The 14,765-nt window shown below is 40.6% G+C and overlaps 1 protein-coding gene across 5 annotated transcripts in view; it reads left to right on the top strand.

The window, feature by feature from the left end:
- The window catches only part of LOC124134303 (filamin-A-like), a 47,321-nt gene that overhangs the window by 12,293 nt on the left and 20,263 nt on the right, over positions 1-14,765 (top strand). For all 5 annotated transcript variants that reach the window (XM_046499046.2, XM_046499045.2, XM_046499048.2 and 2 more), the window contains exons 3-5: positions 8,895-9,023; positions 12,061-12,234; positions 13,977-14,135. In XM_046499046.2, the coding sequence (XP_046355002.1) occupies positions 8,895-9,023; positions 12,061-12,234; positions 13,977-14,135 (462 nt within the window). The remainder of the gene's footprint in view (positions 1-8,894; positions 9,024-12,060; positions 12,235-13,976; positions 14,136-14,765) is intronic.

The raw sequence follows: 14,765 nt of genomic DNA, 5'->3' as shown, positions 1-14,765 counted from the left end.
CTTCTTTGTCAACATCTTTTGGCTTACGGGTTTTAGTGTTTGGTGTACCAATGCAAATATAGAGACAGTGAAATTCGAACTTAGTGTGTTTTGTTTTCGCGGAAACACGAATGGCGCTAATCATGTGCCAGGACTACTAGGCTTACATTGAAAACACCTTTCAAAGGTGACTATGATCTCAACCACCCTTGAGGTGTGTGTTTATTGATGAGACGAAGTCCAGCCGAGTTAGAAACCTTTAGGTTTACACAAATAACTCAAACTTAATTACTCCAAGGTACAACAGCTGAACATATACGCAAGAACCCGACAGGTCTCCCCGCGTATATAGATAAGTAAAATGTTATTAGTTATTCGTCTGGAACTTTGGTACAACAACGTCTGTTTTCACTACCAAACGAGTTTATTCATCTTGGTGGTCTCAACGGGGACCTGAATCACGGCATATTATCAGGTTCTGTTTCTCGTTAAAAGCATGGATTTTGTTCGCTCTGTGATGTGCAGCTTCCCTATCATCCCACTGTACCAATTTAACCTATAGTGTTGTTTTTGGATACTGAAGGCAGTTTTATCATGTTTACGTTTCCATGACTCGTAGTAGGAAACGTGATATCGAGCAAATTACCACGTTTCCGGGATAGCTCAACCCCGTACTCCAGCTGGGCGCCACATGAAAAGTCCAGTGCCCTTATGCTTGGCTTGTGTACATTCGGTTCACGTTCAGCAACAACTTGTAGGGAGAAAAATGTACACGTATAGACACAGGCGGGTTCAATTACGAAAACGGCTGCTTATGCTTATACTCACTGAAATTTTATACACACTTTCAAGCTGTCTTCTTCGTAACACTCGAGTAGTAATTACGGGTAAACGAAGGTAAGGTGCAATCAATCTTGGTTTTCCATATCGAACGATTTAATAATTAAAACAAACTGACGAAATTAATTTTGAATATTTGTTGTGTATGTTTTACCAACCTTTTGTTAATAAATATTATGTATTCTCACAGAACAATCTCCTATTTCGTTTCATTTAATAAAACAGCGACTTGATAACGAAAGTGCGATGTATAGTCTGTCTCTCAGACCCTAGAGAATAAATTAAAATAGGAGTCCAACTCAAGTCTAGAATGATTTTTCAAGTCTTGATTACTTCGTATGGTCTGGAAATTAATATAAAATATTAGTAATGATAGAACTAACATTTCGGGTCTCCAGTGCACAGCTATGTCACATCTGGCCTTAGGTCGCACAGGGAGAATGTTCGAGTCTCCTGACTCTACAACGAAGCATCCAGTTGCATCAGAAACCAACGGAGCAGTTATTTACAAGAATTCCCGGCTCTGAAGCGCATCAACATGTTTACGTGGAACATGAAGATTATGCAATCCACGAACGTTAGATTGTGTACCATGTGTGCAAACTGACGCTGGGCTACGTGATGATCCCGGCCTGAGTCGTGGGTGGCAGGGTAAGGTTGGGTAGGGGTTTGGGGAGGGGGTTGGGGGGTAATTATCTGTGACCTATCACGTATACATCATGTGTAGACTATAACGCTTGGTCTCTGAAAATATAATCTGGAGAGCAACAAGCAGAGCTTAAATTGCAAAAGGAGCCCCAGTGAAATCTCGACTTCATTTGGGGATATAGCAATACAGCAAAAGCTTGGCAGAAGGGAAAATGATAGTCTGTCTTACAGACCCTGATACAAATATATATCAAATACAGCCCATGCAAGTCTATAATGTTTGGCAAGTCTAGATTACTGCAGTATCAGGCTGAAAATGAAGAGAGTCACTGGGCTCCATTTTATTATATTTTTATAAAGATAACTGAACAACTGTTTTTTTCTGTACGATATGTTCATTTCAGAGACTAGATGTTAGTCTAGGAAAATGATATCGTCCATGGATGTGAGACAGGCTACAGCTACAGTAAGGACTGGGCGGAAGGGCAAATGGTTAAGGGACAGACAGACTAGTCCACGTGTTGCTTCGATGGATTATAGCAGTAAATATTGAAGGAGTTAACAGAGTATTGCTTTGTGAAGGTAGATTTCTTCAGTTGCCGAAACATTAAAAGATTTTCTGATCTCCTTTCTCTCTCCTTGTCAATTTATCAAACAAAATCTCAAAATAGATTAATTTCAGACACTATATGTCAGTTAGTTCGCGGAGTTTCAACTTGCTGTCAAAGACCGATGTAGTCCTGGTCTTAGATTTTTTACCACTTTTTGAAACCAATGGGCACAGGTGAAATCATAGGAGCCCGGTGCGATTAAGGGACGCAACTCTGCATAGAGTGGACACGCCGTAGACACTGTTATACGACCAGACCACCCATGCCCACGCTACTTGTATATGTATATAAATATTATTTCTGTACATATGTTCCGAGTGCTACTTCAATATAATGGTATAATAATCAGCACATAGATATTATATTTTAACGGCATATGTGCATACATGCGTATACATACATATGCGTAGAAAGCATACATATTATATCATGGTATTTGTATACACATTAATATGATATGAATTACCTTATAGTAAGGTTAGATTAATCTTTTAAACATCAGTCCTGTACTGCCACAGCTGAACGCCTATGTCCGCTCCCGATTACAGTGATATGATTACTTATCACAGGTTATAGGCAATGGGTTCTTCCAAGGTTGCTGCGGATTGGTTCGGACCGTGGCATACGGCATATCCATTCAAACAAAGTACCATTGCATAATTATGATTGTCTTGTTACATAATCAGCAGTCTGTAATTCGCCATGTCTTCAACACATCAACGGGAGAGAGTATTTCCAGCTTTTGCGATGTCGGAAAATGTACAGAATAGCTTTTTAATATAGAAAAAAAATCAAACATTCCTTGACACGTGGATACACATGTGTTTCTTGATATGCCAGTGACGTTAGTTGGATGTTGGTAGTGACAGTTGGCAGTACAGATATTCCTTCGTTCAGGCGAGTCTCTCTTACAGAATCTAGTGCACATGTTTTATAAAAACAATATCTCTTTCTCACTAAATCCTATTCCCACTCCCTTCCCATCTCTAGCTGAGCGGTGGGATAGCACAGTGGTTAAAGCGTTCGCTCGTCACGCCGAAGCCCCGGGGTCGATTCCCCCACAATGTGTTAATTAAGCCCATTTCTGGTGTCTCCGGACCGCCTCCGGGGTCTTATGGTAGAGCGTCCGCCCGGAGAGCGGAAGGTCCGGGGTTCGATCCCCGGCCGCGTCATACCGAAAGACGTTAAAAGATGGTACTTGTTGTTTCCCTGTATGGCGCTCGGCATTAAGGGGCTAAAACAAGGACTATTTGGCTACACTGTGTCTGAGTGGGTTATTCACGTTAAACTGCGGCATGGTATTTCAGTGGGCTAGCACTATAAATCGGCATCGGTCCGGACTATTACAAGCAGCCGCACCCACACACGTGTATGCGCATCGCTATATAAGTGCACTAATCTTGGACGCGACGTTAAACCCCATTTCACCTCACCTCCTGCCTGATATTGCTGGGATATTGCTAAAAGCTGCATAAAACCATACTCACTCTCTCTCAGCTCAAGCGTCCCACTCATATTCCGTTTTCGCCTCCTCTAAGAGACATGTTCCTTAGCGTAATTATTTTATTAAAATCTTTATTTCGGGGACAGTTTTTAAAGTTTGAATATAAATCACTCCGATTTACCACTGACACCGACTTGTTCATATCCAATGTTTAGATATAAGCGAAAGCCCGTATAATCAGCCCGGTGATTCCCAGAATGATTAAGAAGGATTTATGTCATTTGTATACGCGTCGACGTTCATGACAGCTGGTGTTGTAAGATGCGACTAACGGGATCGGGTGGTCAGACTTGCCGACTTGGTTGAGACGATGATGTTAGTGTTTTGTGTCCAGATTTAAACCTTGTCCAATGTGATAAAGCTGGTTTCTGAAAGGTGTCTATGCTTGACGTAAGAGGTGACTAACGGGATCGGGTGGTCAGACTTGCCGACTTGGTTGATGCATGTCATCAGATCCCATTTGCGAAGATCGATGTTCATTGTGTCAATCACTGGATTGTCTGGTCCAGACTCGATTATTTACAGACCGCCGTCATACAACTGGAATATTACTGAGTGCGGCTTTAAACAAAACTAAAAAACATGACAGTGACGTGAGTAAGGGTGTTGCAGTTTACAAGAACGACTTTAGCCACAGCAGATCGGGATGTTTCTTGTGTTGCTACGTGCAAGCAGTCCATGTGTTATTTCTAATATCCTCTGCACCTACAATCTGGAGTCTGACATTAAACAAGCAAAGCATCATCACGAATGAATATACCTCCTTGGTACATGTTAGTAAACGCCATTATGTAGTTACAGTAAGTTACAGAAACCCCTTGGCATTAATCAATCAGCCATAAGTGTATCCGAGGTCAGGTCAGAGGTCAGCTCGTGCCATTTCCCGACGATATACGGCATATGTCGAAACGTCCTCGTTTGACATAGACCATAGGTATGGTGTAACGGAGAAAGGATCGCTTTACTTTGATGTGCACACGGCGGTCGGAGATGGGGTATTGTAACGTGGATATTATCTTTGGATACGTGGGTTGGTCTTGGCGATTTGTTGGCAGTAGCTATATAATAAAGTGAAGCTGATAATGGGAGATGGGAGGTAGACTTCCGCCGGGTTATTGCCAGCAGGGTGTGTTGATGTCCAGCTGCGAGTCTGCTCTTTGTCAGTGAAGAGTTCAACTTGGAAGACACACAAAGCCACCAACCCCACTACATCAGAGGCTATGTTCAATCATTGATAACGAAAAACATTACTTACTTCACTGTATTAAACACACTCGAGAAAGAAATATACTATTTGAAAAACTATCCAGACAAAATGTAAATGTAAATGTCCACAGTCATGAAGACAAATTATTTCAATACATCCTGTCAAATAATGAAGCAGTCAATATCAACTGCATTTGTTTCCACATCTATAATTTCAAACAATAAATACCCCCTCATAATCAACCGTTGACATTTTATGTATAAAAATATGTAATATTGATTATTTTGTTTTTGTATGTGTCTACAGGAATGTAAATTATGTTTGTCTGTATATATGTATATATAAATCATAATGTCTTGTCTTTTAAAATTGCATCTGTCCCGTAATGGAACGTTTCTGCAATAAATATTATCTTATCTTATCTTATCTATGGGGGATTGCGGAGTGAAAGCAAATCCCAGATACGATAAGGTGTAGGGTGCTTTAAAGAATGTGAACCATACATGATATACCCATTGTAGACTAACATCTAGTCTCTGAAATGAGCATAATTTACAGAAAAAAACAGTTGTTAAATTATAGTTATAAAATATAATAAATAGGAGCCAAGAGACTTTCTTCATTCTCAGATACTGATACCTGATACTGCAGTAATCTAGACTTGCCAATCATTATAGACTTGCATGGGCTGTACTGGATATATTTGTTTCATGGTCTGTATAACAGACTATACCCATTGATATGTGAATCCCTATCCTATGATGTAGTAAATAACACAAATAAGCCAGATAACCGTTTACTTAATTAAGTTGACATTAATAAAGACTCATTCTATGCCACCTCAAATACCACCTGTACCTTAATTTTTTACATCTTTTAATTTCGAATGAAATCAATACCTCTTTTCCAAAAGCGAAATATTTGCAAATTTAAATGATAAAATAACTATTATATAGAAGGATCTTGTTTAAATGTTTATGGAAAAGGCGTTGTAAGTTGGACAACGTTTGACTAATCCATTTAACATTTTAATGTCAATAAAATATGTGTAAAAACAAAACAAAAAACAACTTATGAACAATAGTGTGGAGTGGGTGAATGGGGGGATTTCGTTTTACGCCGTTTTCGGCAGAATTCCAGTAATGTAACGTGTGAGGACACAAATTGTACCCAAGTGGGGAAACGAGACCGGACCTCTAGTGTTACACTCTGAGTGGGCGTTGCGACCATTAGGCTGCGCTACCTCTCCTAAACACGTCTGGAGACGGAGGTTTGAAGACGTGCAAACCTACATACTTGGGTGAGAGTTTGTCTGAGAGTAATCCCGCAGACAGCACATGTGTTCTCATCATTAATATAGCGTTCGTTCTTCCTTCGGGACTCTGCCATATGTTCGCAAACTTTGGAGAAGTCACAACAATTCTAGTGCACGGCTATAGCGAATAAATCGTTGTTCACCTGGAATGTCACAGCCTGACATGTTGATGTTATATATTAGTGTAAAAAAAACATGACATCGCATCCGTAAACTTTAACTAGAAACTCCTATGTTGAACTGATTACAGAAAACCACTCGAGTTATAAGACATATCTGAGGTGTTAAGGAGCTATCTCGTTTACGCATTCTTGACCTTTGGTGACTTAAGAGTTGTCTACCGTTTGTTGAAGGATTGCTGATAAGGGTTCAAGGCCATCTGTGCGTCGTCGACTAACTGGCTGATGGTTTGCTTTTGCTATGCTTGTGATCCTGGAAAGGATAAGATGGAAAATTGTTACCTGACGTGCATCGTTCAGATTGGATTGCGATAAAGTATTATTTATTTACCTCCATTGGGTAAATACATTTACTTAAAGCTAAGGGGTAGGCAATGAGGTGTTTGATGTTGACTGTTCCATTTATAAACCACCAAAGCTTAAACGAATCAGTTTTTAAGCAATACCTTCTGGTCTGGATTAGTGTTCCATTGCCACTAAAAGTCCCACTGGCATATGGTTGTGTTTTGTTTGTTTTTTGTTTAACGCCGCACTCAGCTAACGGTTTGTCAGGTGCGTCACGGTATGTCAGGTGCGTCTAGGTATGTCAGGTGTGTCACGGTGTGTCACGGTGCGTCACGGTGTCAGGTGTGTCACGGTGTGTCAGTTGCGACACGGTATGTCACGTGTGTCACGGTGTGTCAGGTGCGTCACGGTATGTCAGGTGCGTCCCGGTGTGTCAGGTGAGTCACGGTGTGTCACGGTGTGTAAGTTGAGTCAGGGTGTGTCAGGTGCGTCACGTTTTTTTAGGTGTGTCACGTTTTTTTAGGTGTGTCACGGTGTGTCATGTGCGTCACGGTGTGTCAGTTGCGTCACGGTATGTCAGGTGTGGCACGGTGTGCCAGGTGCGTCACGGTGTGTCAGGTGAGTCACGGTGTGTCTCACACGAGCATCGATCCAAGCCATCGGGATAAGATGTGACTGATGACTCGAGTCACGGACTAGTCTGTCGACTCTAGTGACAATTTACTCTAAAATGGAGTGAGTGAGTTTGGTTTAACGCCGCGTTTAACAATATCCCAGTTATATCACGGTGTGTCAGCTTAATGTGGGAGGAAATCCCTAAGTCTTAGACCTTTACCACCTTGGTGAAACCCACGAGCACGGGTATGGTGCTGACAAACCTAGAAACATAATCGGGGCGAATCGAAATTCGAACCCACGATCAAAGGTTTCTTGCGTGTCCAAGGGACGCAATAATATACAGCGAATCGCGGCGCCACAGACGACTGGGCCACCCTGAATCACTGGGCCACCTGACTGGGCCACACGGAATCACTGGGCCACCCGACTGGGCCACCCTGAATAACTGGGCCAGCCGACTGGGCCACACAGAATCCCAACGCGGTACCAAACCAGTCCATACCGAATATGGAGACATCTTATCTGCTTTCCTGTTTGTAAAAGATGTTACAGTGATGTTACTTTCATAAAAATGCAAGAGCTGATTAAAGCGAAATAAATGGTGGTTGGTACTTACACTGGTGTATTCACTTAGAGTTGAACCAATTGCAATAACGTCTTAATACGTCAGTATAGTTTTACGCCGCAATCATCAACATTCAAAAAATGCCACAGCGGCCTAAATAAATCGAGTCTACGCCAGGCAAACCAATGGTTGACAGCATGAGCAACAACCCAGACGATGGCACACCAATAGCCAGGTCATACATTACCTATTTACCTGATGTTAACTTTAAGTTGGCGATTACCACATGCATTGAGTGCTTGGAATCTAATCAGTCCCGGAGTCCTCCCGAGATTCTGACATTACTCAGCACGCCATCTTAGTGATTGGTATGCGTCTTTGTCGTATTTCTCTTTACAAATTCTCGGCTCTTGGTACGCGGCACTCAATCTTGTCTAAAAGAGGCATACACACAGTCGGGGTGTCAGTTACGTTCACTTCAGTGGCACGTCACTTCTTTGCCAAACGGGTTGTTTTGCAACAGTTGTTTAAAGTTTGGGTACATTGGACCAGGTATAACTTAGCCATTAGTTATCTAATAAGGTTTGATAAAAATAATGATTGTTTAATTCGGGTGATGTATCTACTTCCGATCGTTTAAGCTTCAGAGTGGAACAGTAGTAGACATTGGTAGATTCCTGTGGTGAGAGATCAAACATATTGTTAACAGTGATTTAAAACATCCTGTAGATTTTCAGCTTAACGTCCCTTATCTGACTTATTTTATTTTATTTATGGTTTATGTGCATTTTAAGCTCACCATCGTCGTGATATTTTTGAATAAACATTGTTTCAAAGAAAGAACATTATGGCCGCATTGGTCTGTGTAACTAACACCTATACTACACAATGCGGTCATAAAATAACAAGTCGAAGGGTGCGGGTTGTCCAGTTGTCTGTGGCGTAAAACAAAACTCACTCACTCACTCACTCTCTCAATCATTCAAATCAGGCGAGGAGAGATGGTTCACAGAGAGGCATATGCGGAAGTGAAGCAAATGACATTGTTGTTGTTATTTGATTAAAAAATAAAGATCCAGCACATTTTTTCTGATATTTTTTGCTAACCCAATAATCACTCACTCACTCATTCATTCATTCCAGGAAGTCCATTCTCCTGCATCGTTGACAGCATTGGAGGCGGCTTCGTGACAGCGTTCGGCGTCGGACTCGTCGGTGGAAACTGTGGCACGAATGAGGAATTCACAGTCGTTGCAGCGAAAGGCACAGCAAGTACGTATTATACGTCGTATACATCTTCCCAACACAGATTCCGACTCACCAATGTAAAAGACATACTAGCCGTGCGTTACATATGATCGCCATTAATAGGTACATTATAGGTACATTAATAGGTTCATTAATAGGTACATAAATAGGTACAAGAGAAATGCTGCCTGACATCAATAGTGTAATTTACAGCACCTTCCTGAAACTGTGCAACAATAGATCACTTCGCGGCCATGCTTCAAAGGGAGGTAACCATATTCTCCGGGAAAACAAATCATTTCTGTGGTCACGTTACTATTTCAAGTGACTGATATGCATATCAAGCGAGCAAGCTATTTCAGCTAACCACATTTATAGGCAGGGCATTTATGACTCATGGAATAGACAACATACGCACGTCCTACAGATTGTTGCGTTTAGCTATCTTTTTTACATCCTGTTTACTTAAAGTTAGTCATCGAGCTCCCATTCCAAGCGCTGCTTTATTCTTAATGAGGTTTCCTTTCCCTGCTGCTTTTGGCTCACATTTAGTTTCTACACATAACAATGGTTCAATGGCAGAAAGGGAATTTCATTGTGACGTATATATGTCACGTGTTACTTTAGGCCTTCCAGTCTTTTCGTATTGGTCGATGGCTTCCTTTAACTGCTGAGGCAGAATAGAGGGGTGGGTTATCGAGCATCCATATATTCTACAAGAATATGGAGAAGTGACTATACTGGATATATGTTACATATTTTAACGTACCCCTACTAAAGAGAGGCTTCACTAACTCAGAATTCCTTTAAGGTAACCGCCGAACTCCCCTTTCACGAACGACTTTGATTTAGTCTGGTGTAGCATAACTACAAAATATTATAATAGTATACAAATTAGGGAGCTACCATTTCATTTTCGGTTGGAGGTGGGGTGGGGGAGGGATTTGGTTTGTTTAGGAACCCAAATATTGTTTTTTACATTAATAGGTTCTCAATTTGCATGAAAAGATTAAAGTAACGAACTGCATGCTTTTTATACGTTTGTACAGTCTGCAAGAAATAAACACATTACAATGTGGAAAATGTCCTAAACTTTGTCCCATTAGTTCGGATCTAAACATGTTAAGGATATTGTGCTCAGTAGGTAAACGTGCTTGGGGTCTAGATGTGGGACAGACCCGTACCATTATTATGTTAATATTGTACCAAGTACCTTGTTATTCCTGGTGGTATATGTGTCATGAAATTGCCTGTGGATCTTATTTGCACATTAATTTACTTAGTATATATATCTTATCCATATTTGACTTAATACCCAATGATGTGCACTTTATTTAAACATGTTTAATTGTATACGTGTTCAGATTATTTGGATAATACACACTAATATGCATTTTTCGTAAAATATCTAAATATTACATGTCTAGATATTACGTGGATGTTGTATTGACATGTAGGTGGTGTTTAGGCTGTGAGACGATAGCTCATTTCATGTGTTTAGACCCTAAACCTGTTTAGATAGAACTCACCAAATGTGTTTTTCGTTTAGCGTTTAAACACATTCCTAAACATGTCTTGTGTGTATTTACATTTTAAACACATGAAAATAAAATGGTTGCTATTGGTTTGTTTTGCGAGATAAGTTCAATCATGAAGCTGTACTGCTGACGTGTGCTGGAAGGGAATTCAGTTGTGACATATTTGACCACGTGTTACTTTGTGTCTTCCAGTTTCTTGCAATGACTTGATGTTTCTCTTGACTAAATTTGGACGAAATCCTTTAACTGTGCACCATTATCTACGGAATAGCGAAACACCCTTTAACTACGCGAGTTTCGCGATAACTCCATTTTAACTTGCTTTTAATAAGTGAATACTTCACGAACACTCGGAACTATTTACCTTTAACTACGCTATTAACGAGGCCTCCTTTGTCTAGGGCTTTACGAACTCCTTTGACTGAGAATTAACGAGAGTTGCTTTAGCATTAAATGATGCTCCTGTAACTCCCGAGACAGCTCTAACTACGAGTTAACTAACAAGCGTTGCTCATACAGCACGTTCTTACGAAACATGTATGAGAGCTGCCCTAACTTTAAGTGATGCTCTTGTAAATACATTCTACTGAAATATCTTTAACTAAGAGTTTCAGAGATATTTTAACTATGTTAATGAGAGCTGCCCTAACTTTAAGAGATGCTCTTGTAAATACATTATACTGAAATATCTTTAACTAAGAGTTTCAGAGATATTTTAACTATGTTAATGAGAGGTACCGTTACAGGAAGAGATGCTCCTGTAACTACACTATACTGCCAGATCTTTAACTAAGAGTTTCAGAGATATTTTAACTATGTTAATGAGAGGTACCGTTACAGGAAGAGATGCTCCTGTAACTACACTATACTGCCAGATCTTTAACTAAGAGTTTCAGAGATATTTTAACTATGTTAATGAGAGGTGCCGTAACAGTAAGAGATGCTCCTGTAACTACACTATACTGCCAGCTCTTTAACTAAGAGTTTTAGAGATTTTTAACTATGTTAATGAGAGGTACCGTTACAGTAAGAGATGCTCCTGTAACTACACTATACTGCCAGATCTTTAACTAAGAGTTTCAGAGGGTATTTAACTATGTTAATGAGAGGTACCGTTACAGTAAGAGATGCTCCTGTAACTACACTTTACTGCCAGATCTTTAACTAAGAGTTTCAGAGATATTTTAACTATGTTAATGAGAGCCGTCGAACAAGTAAGAGACGCTCCTGTAACTAAACTATACTGCCAGATCTTTAACTAAAAATTTTAGAGATTTGTATCTAAGACTTATAGAGATATTTTAACTGTGTGAGAGACAATAACTAAGGATTAACGAGAGCTGCTTAAACAACAAGTAATGCTCCAGTAACTACGCCATACCGAAGTCCTAAAACAAGGAAATAAACGAATGCTGGCTGTGCAGTAGAAGACATATCTATGTTTACTTTCTCAACAGCGCCTGTAAGCAAGTTCAGATATCCTGCGGTAAATCTCTCTAAATAACAATGTTTTCTTCTCACAGAGGACATCGACATCAAGATCGATGGTCCCAGCAAAGTCGACATGAAACGTAAAGATAACCCTGACGGCTCGACCAACGTGAGTTACATGCCCATGACACCCGGTGCCTACGCCATCGCCATCAAATACAAGGGAAAGCACATCAAGGGATCCCCCTTCAACTCTAAAGTCTCAGGTAAACGCATTTCCAGATACAACAAAAACGCTCACGCCCACTCACGCGTTGAGTGAGCTGAAGGCTTATGGTCTCAACTCCAAATTAAGATTTCGCTGGCAAGAAATCCCTTCTTTGCAAAACTGCGAATAGGTCAACTTCCTACAGCATCGTTTAGGTATGCATTTGTGGCGGTTTTCTCATAAATAATTTTTTTTCTATCCTTGCCTGCGACATGTTTTTGGCTGACTGAGTTGGATATTTAGATACAGCTTCTCTGTGACGGAGCCACCGGTGAGGCAGGATACTCTTGCCTATTCGCGAACACCTGGTATCATCACTATTTCATAGTGATTCACAAACATATGTTCATGACAAGTTCGGAATCAACAATGGACTCTGCATTAAGCAGAGATATCTTAGGATTATGAAATGTTTTTTTGTCGCTTGTATTTTGTAATATCAGATCTGAATAATGCCAGTGTAAGAAGCTTACCAAACATGGAGTGTCCCTTTCCATGAACTAAGCACCACAGTTTGGTTATGTCACGATTAAATTTAATTTGATTCAAACATCAACAACACATCATGAACTCGTGTATATAGTTCAGTGGAGGGTTGTTGGGTAGCCCAGTGGGTAAAGCGTTCGCTAGTCACGCTGAAGAGCCGGGTTCGATTCCCATTATGGATACAAAACGTTAAGGTCATTGTTGCTACGTACACGTTAAAGTCAACTCACCCATACTGAGAGAATGGTGTCACCAAGCGATGGTCATTTTCAGAAAAGTCAATACAGATCAGCAAAGTTTATAACGAGGACCGTCATGCGCCCCTTGTACTCCATGCTCGTTGCCCCAGGCGACGTAAAACCTCCCTCGTCCTGTCGGCCACTGGTTTGGTTCATTCAGACTCAATTATCAGCAAGGAACATTGCTTACTGCGGCCCCTAAAGGATCCCAGGTCTTGGGATCGACAAGCAAACGCTTTAACCACTAGGCTACTCGTTTCATGCTTACCTACACGCACGTAAACAATATACAGTATGTTGATACCTTTGAAGCCTTCTGTTATAGTTTAGGTATTTTCATGACCAAGTGCCTTGTTCACTGAAGTAGGTAAATGGCTGTGGGACCGTTAATGACCCGAAAAACATGGCTAATATATAACATATTTTCCACATGCTACACACGTCTGCATATATTATTACAATTTATGTTGTTGACGTTGAGGTTTTTGGGTTCTTTAATGCGCAAGAATTGTTAAAAGAAAATGAATTTTTAAATATATTAACGATTTTTCTTGCTTTATAAAAGAAAATTCATAATTCTGATTGGTTTAGCTCTAATAAAAGCCGGTAGGGTAGACCCGGATCGATTCCCTAATTAGGTGCAATGTGTGAACCCATTTCTGGTGATCCGTCGTGATTTTACTGCTGGAATATTGCCAAAAGCGGCGAATACACGATACTCTGCAGATAGTTCAATAACATACGTATACTGACACCGGTAGCTTTTTTTAAGAACTTGGACATGAATGATATTTTGAAATACTTCTAAAGAAGTGCAGTCGGCACTAAAAAGGGAAAGCCTTTATATTTGTATATCTCGAAGGTGTGTATATCTCGAATACGACCCTCGGTCTAATGCTCCTGTGTATATTTATATAGATCCATCTAAACACTCCTCTCAATACTGCCATCAATTGGAATATGTGTAAAATAAATGCAAGTTGAACAGACAAGGTATTGTCTCCCTTTTGTACAGGTGAAGGCCGCAAAAGGTCACAGTTGTCGCTTGGCAACAGCAGCGTCTACTCCCTCAAGGTCATCGAGCCCGACATCGTCAATCTCACCGGCACCATCAAGACTCCCTCAGGCAACGTCGAACCCTGCATCCTTAAGAGGCTCGGCGATGGAGAATTGGGTAGGTAGCATCTGTGTTAACCCTATCTGTCGTGGATGACAGGGTTCATGGAGTAATAAAGAGGTTAGCTATACGTACACCACTTAAACACTTGTAATCTAGCTTGCATAAGCGGACACAAAGTCTATTCCCAAAGGAGATAGCACTTATGTTACATGTCAATGCAACCTTGACCCGTTTACCAATTACTTATTTTGTGTCAGAAACTTATTACATAATTGTCAAAAAAGTAACTACCTCGCACTAAACCTTTTATCGCGTGCACGCGTGGGATATCGTCTTAAGTGATTTGGTTGGTTAGATGAAAAGTCCCCGAAAATGCAAGGTGGTGCTGTTCAGGGCGTGAATTGTGTACTTTTCCTCCTGACTGCTTCCATCAGAGCCAGAAGGATCGGGTTTTCGTTATGTAAACAGGGGCGTTAATCTGGTGCGAGTGTTTAACACTGTCTGACTTACGCTGAGGTTCATGATGATGGAGAATCTTCTCCCACGATTTTGTGAATGTGTTGTTGTCAGGATGGTAATCGAAGGGAAACATTCTTACCATTCATGCTACAATAAAGCCTCTGATTCAAACCTAGCGTTGTGTTTAGCAATACCCCTCTCGTCTAATTAGCGTCACAACTGACA

This window comes from Haliotis rufescens, unplaced genomic scaffold, assembly GCF_023055435.1.
Source record: "Haliotis rufescens isolate VD_foot unplaced genomic scaffold, xgHalRufe1.0.p SCAF_11, whole genome shotgun sequence".
Classification (NCBI taxonomy): domain Eukaryota; kingdom Metazoa; phylum Mollusca; class Gastropoda; order Lepetellida; family Haliotidae; genus Haliotis; species Haliotis rufescens.
The sequence above is the reverse complement of the archived record's forward strand: the minus strand, read 5'-3'. Positions and strand labels throughout refer to the sequence as shown.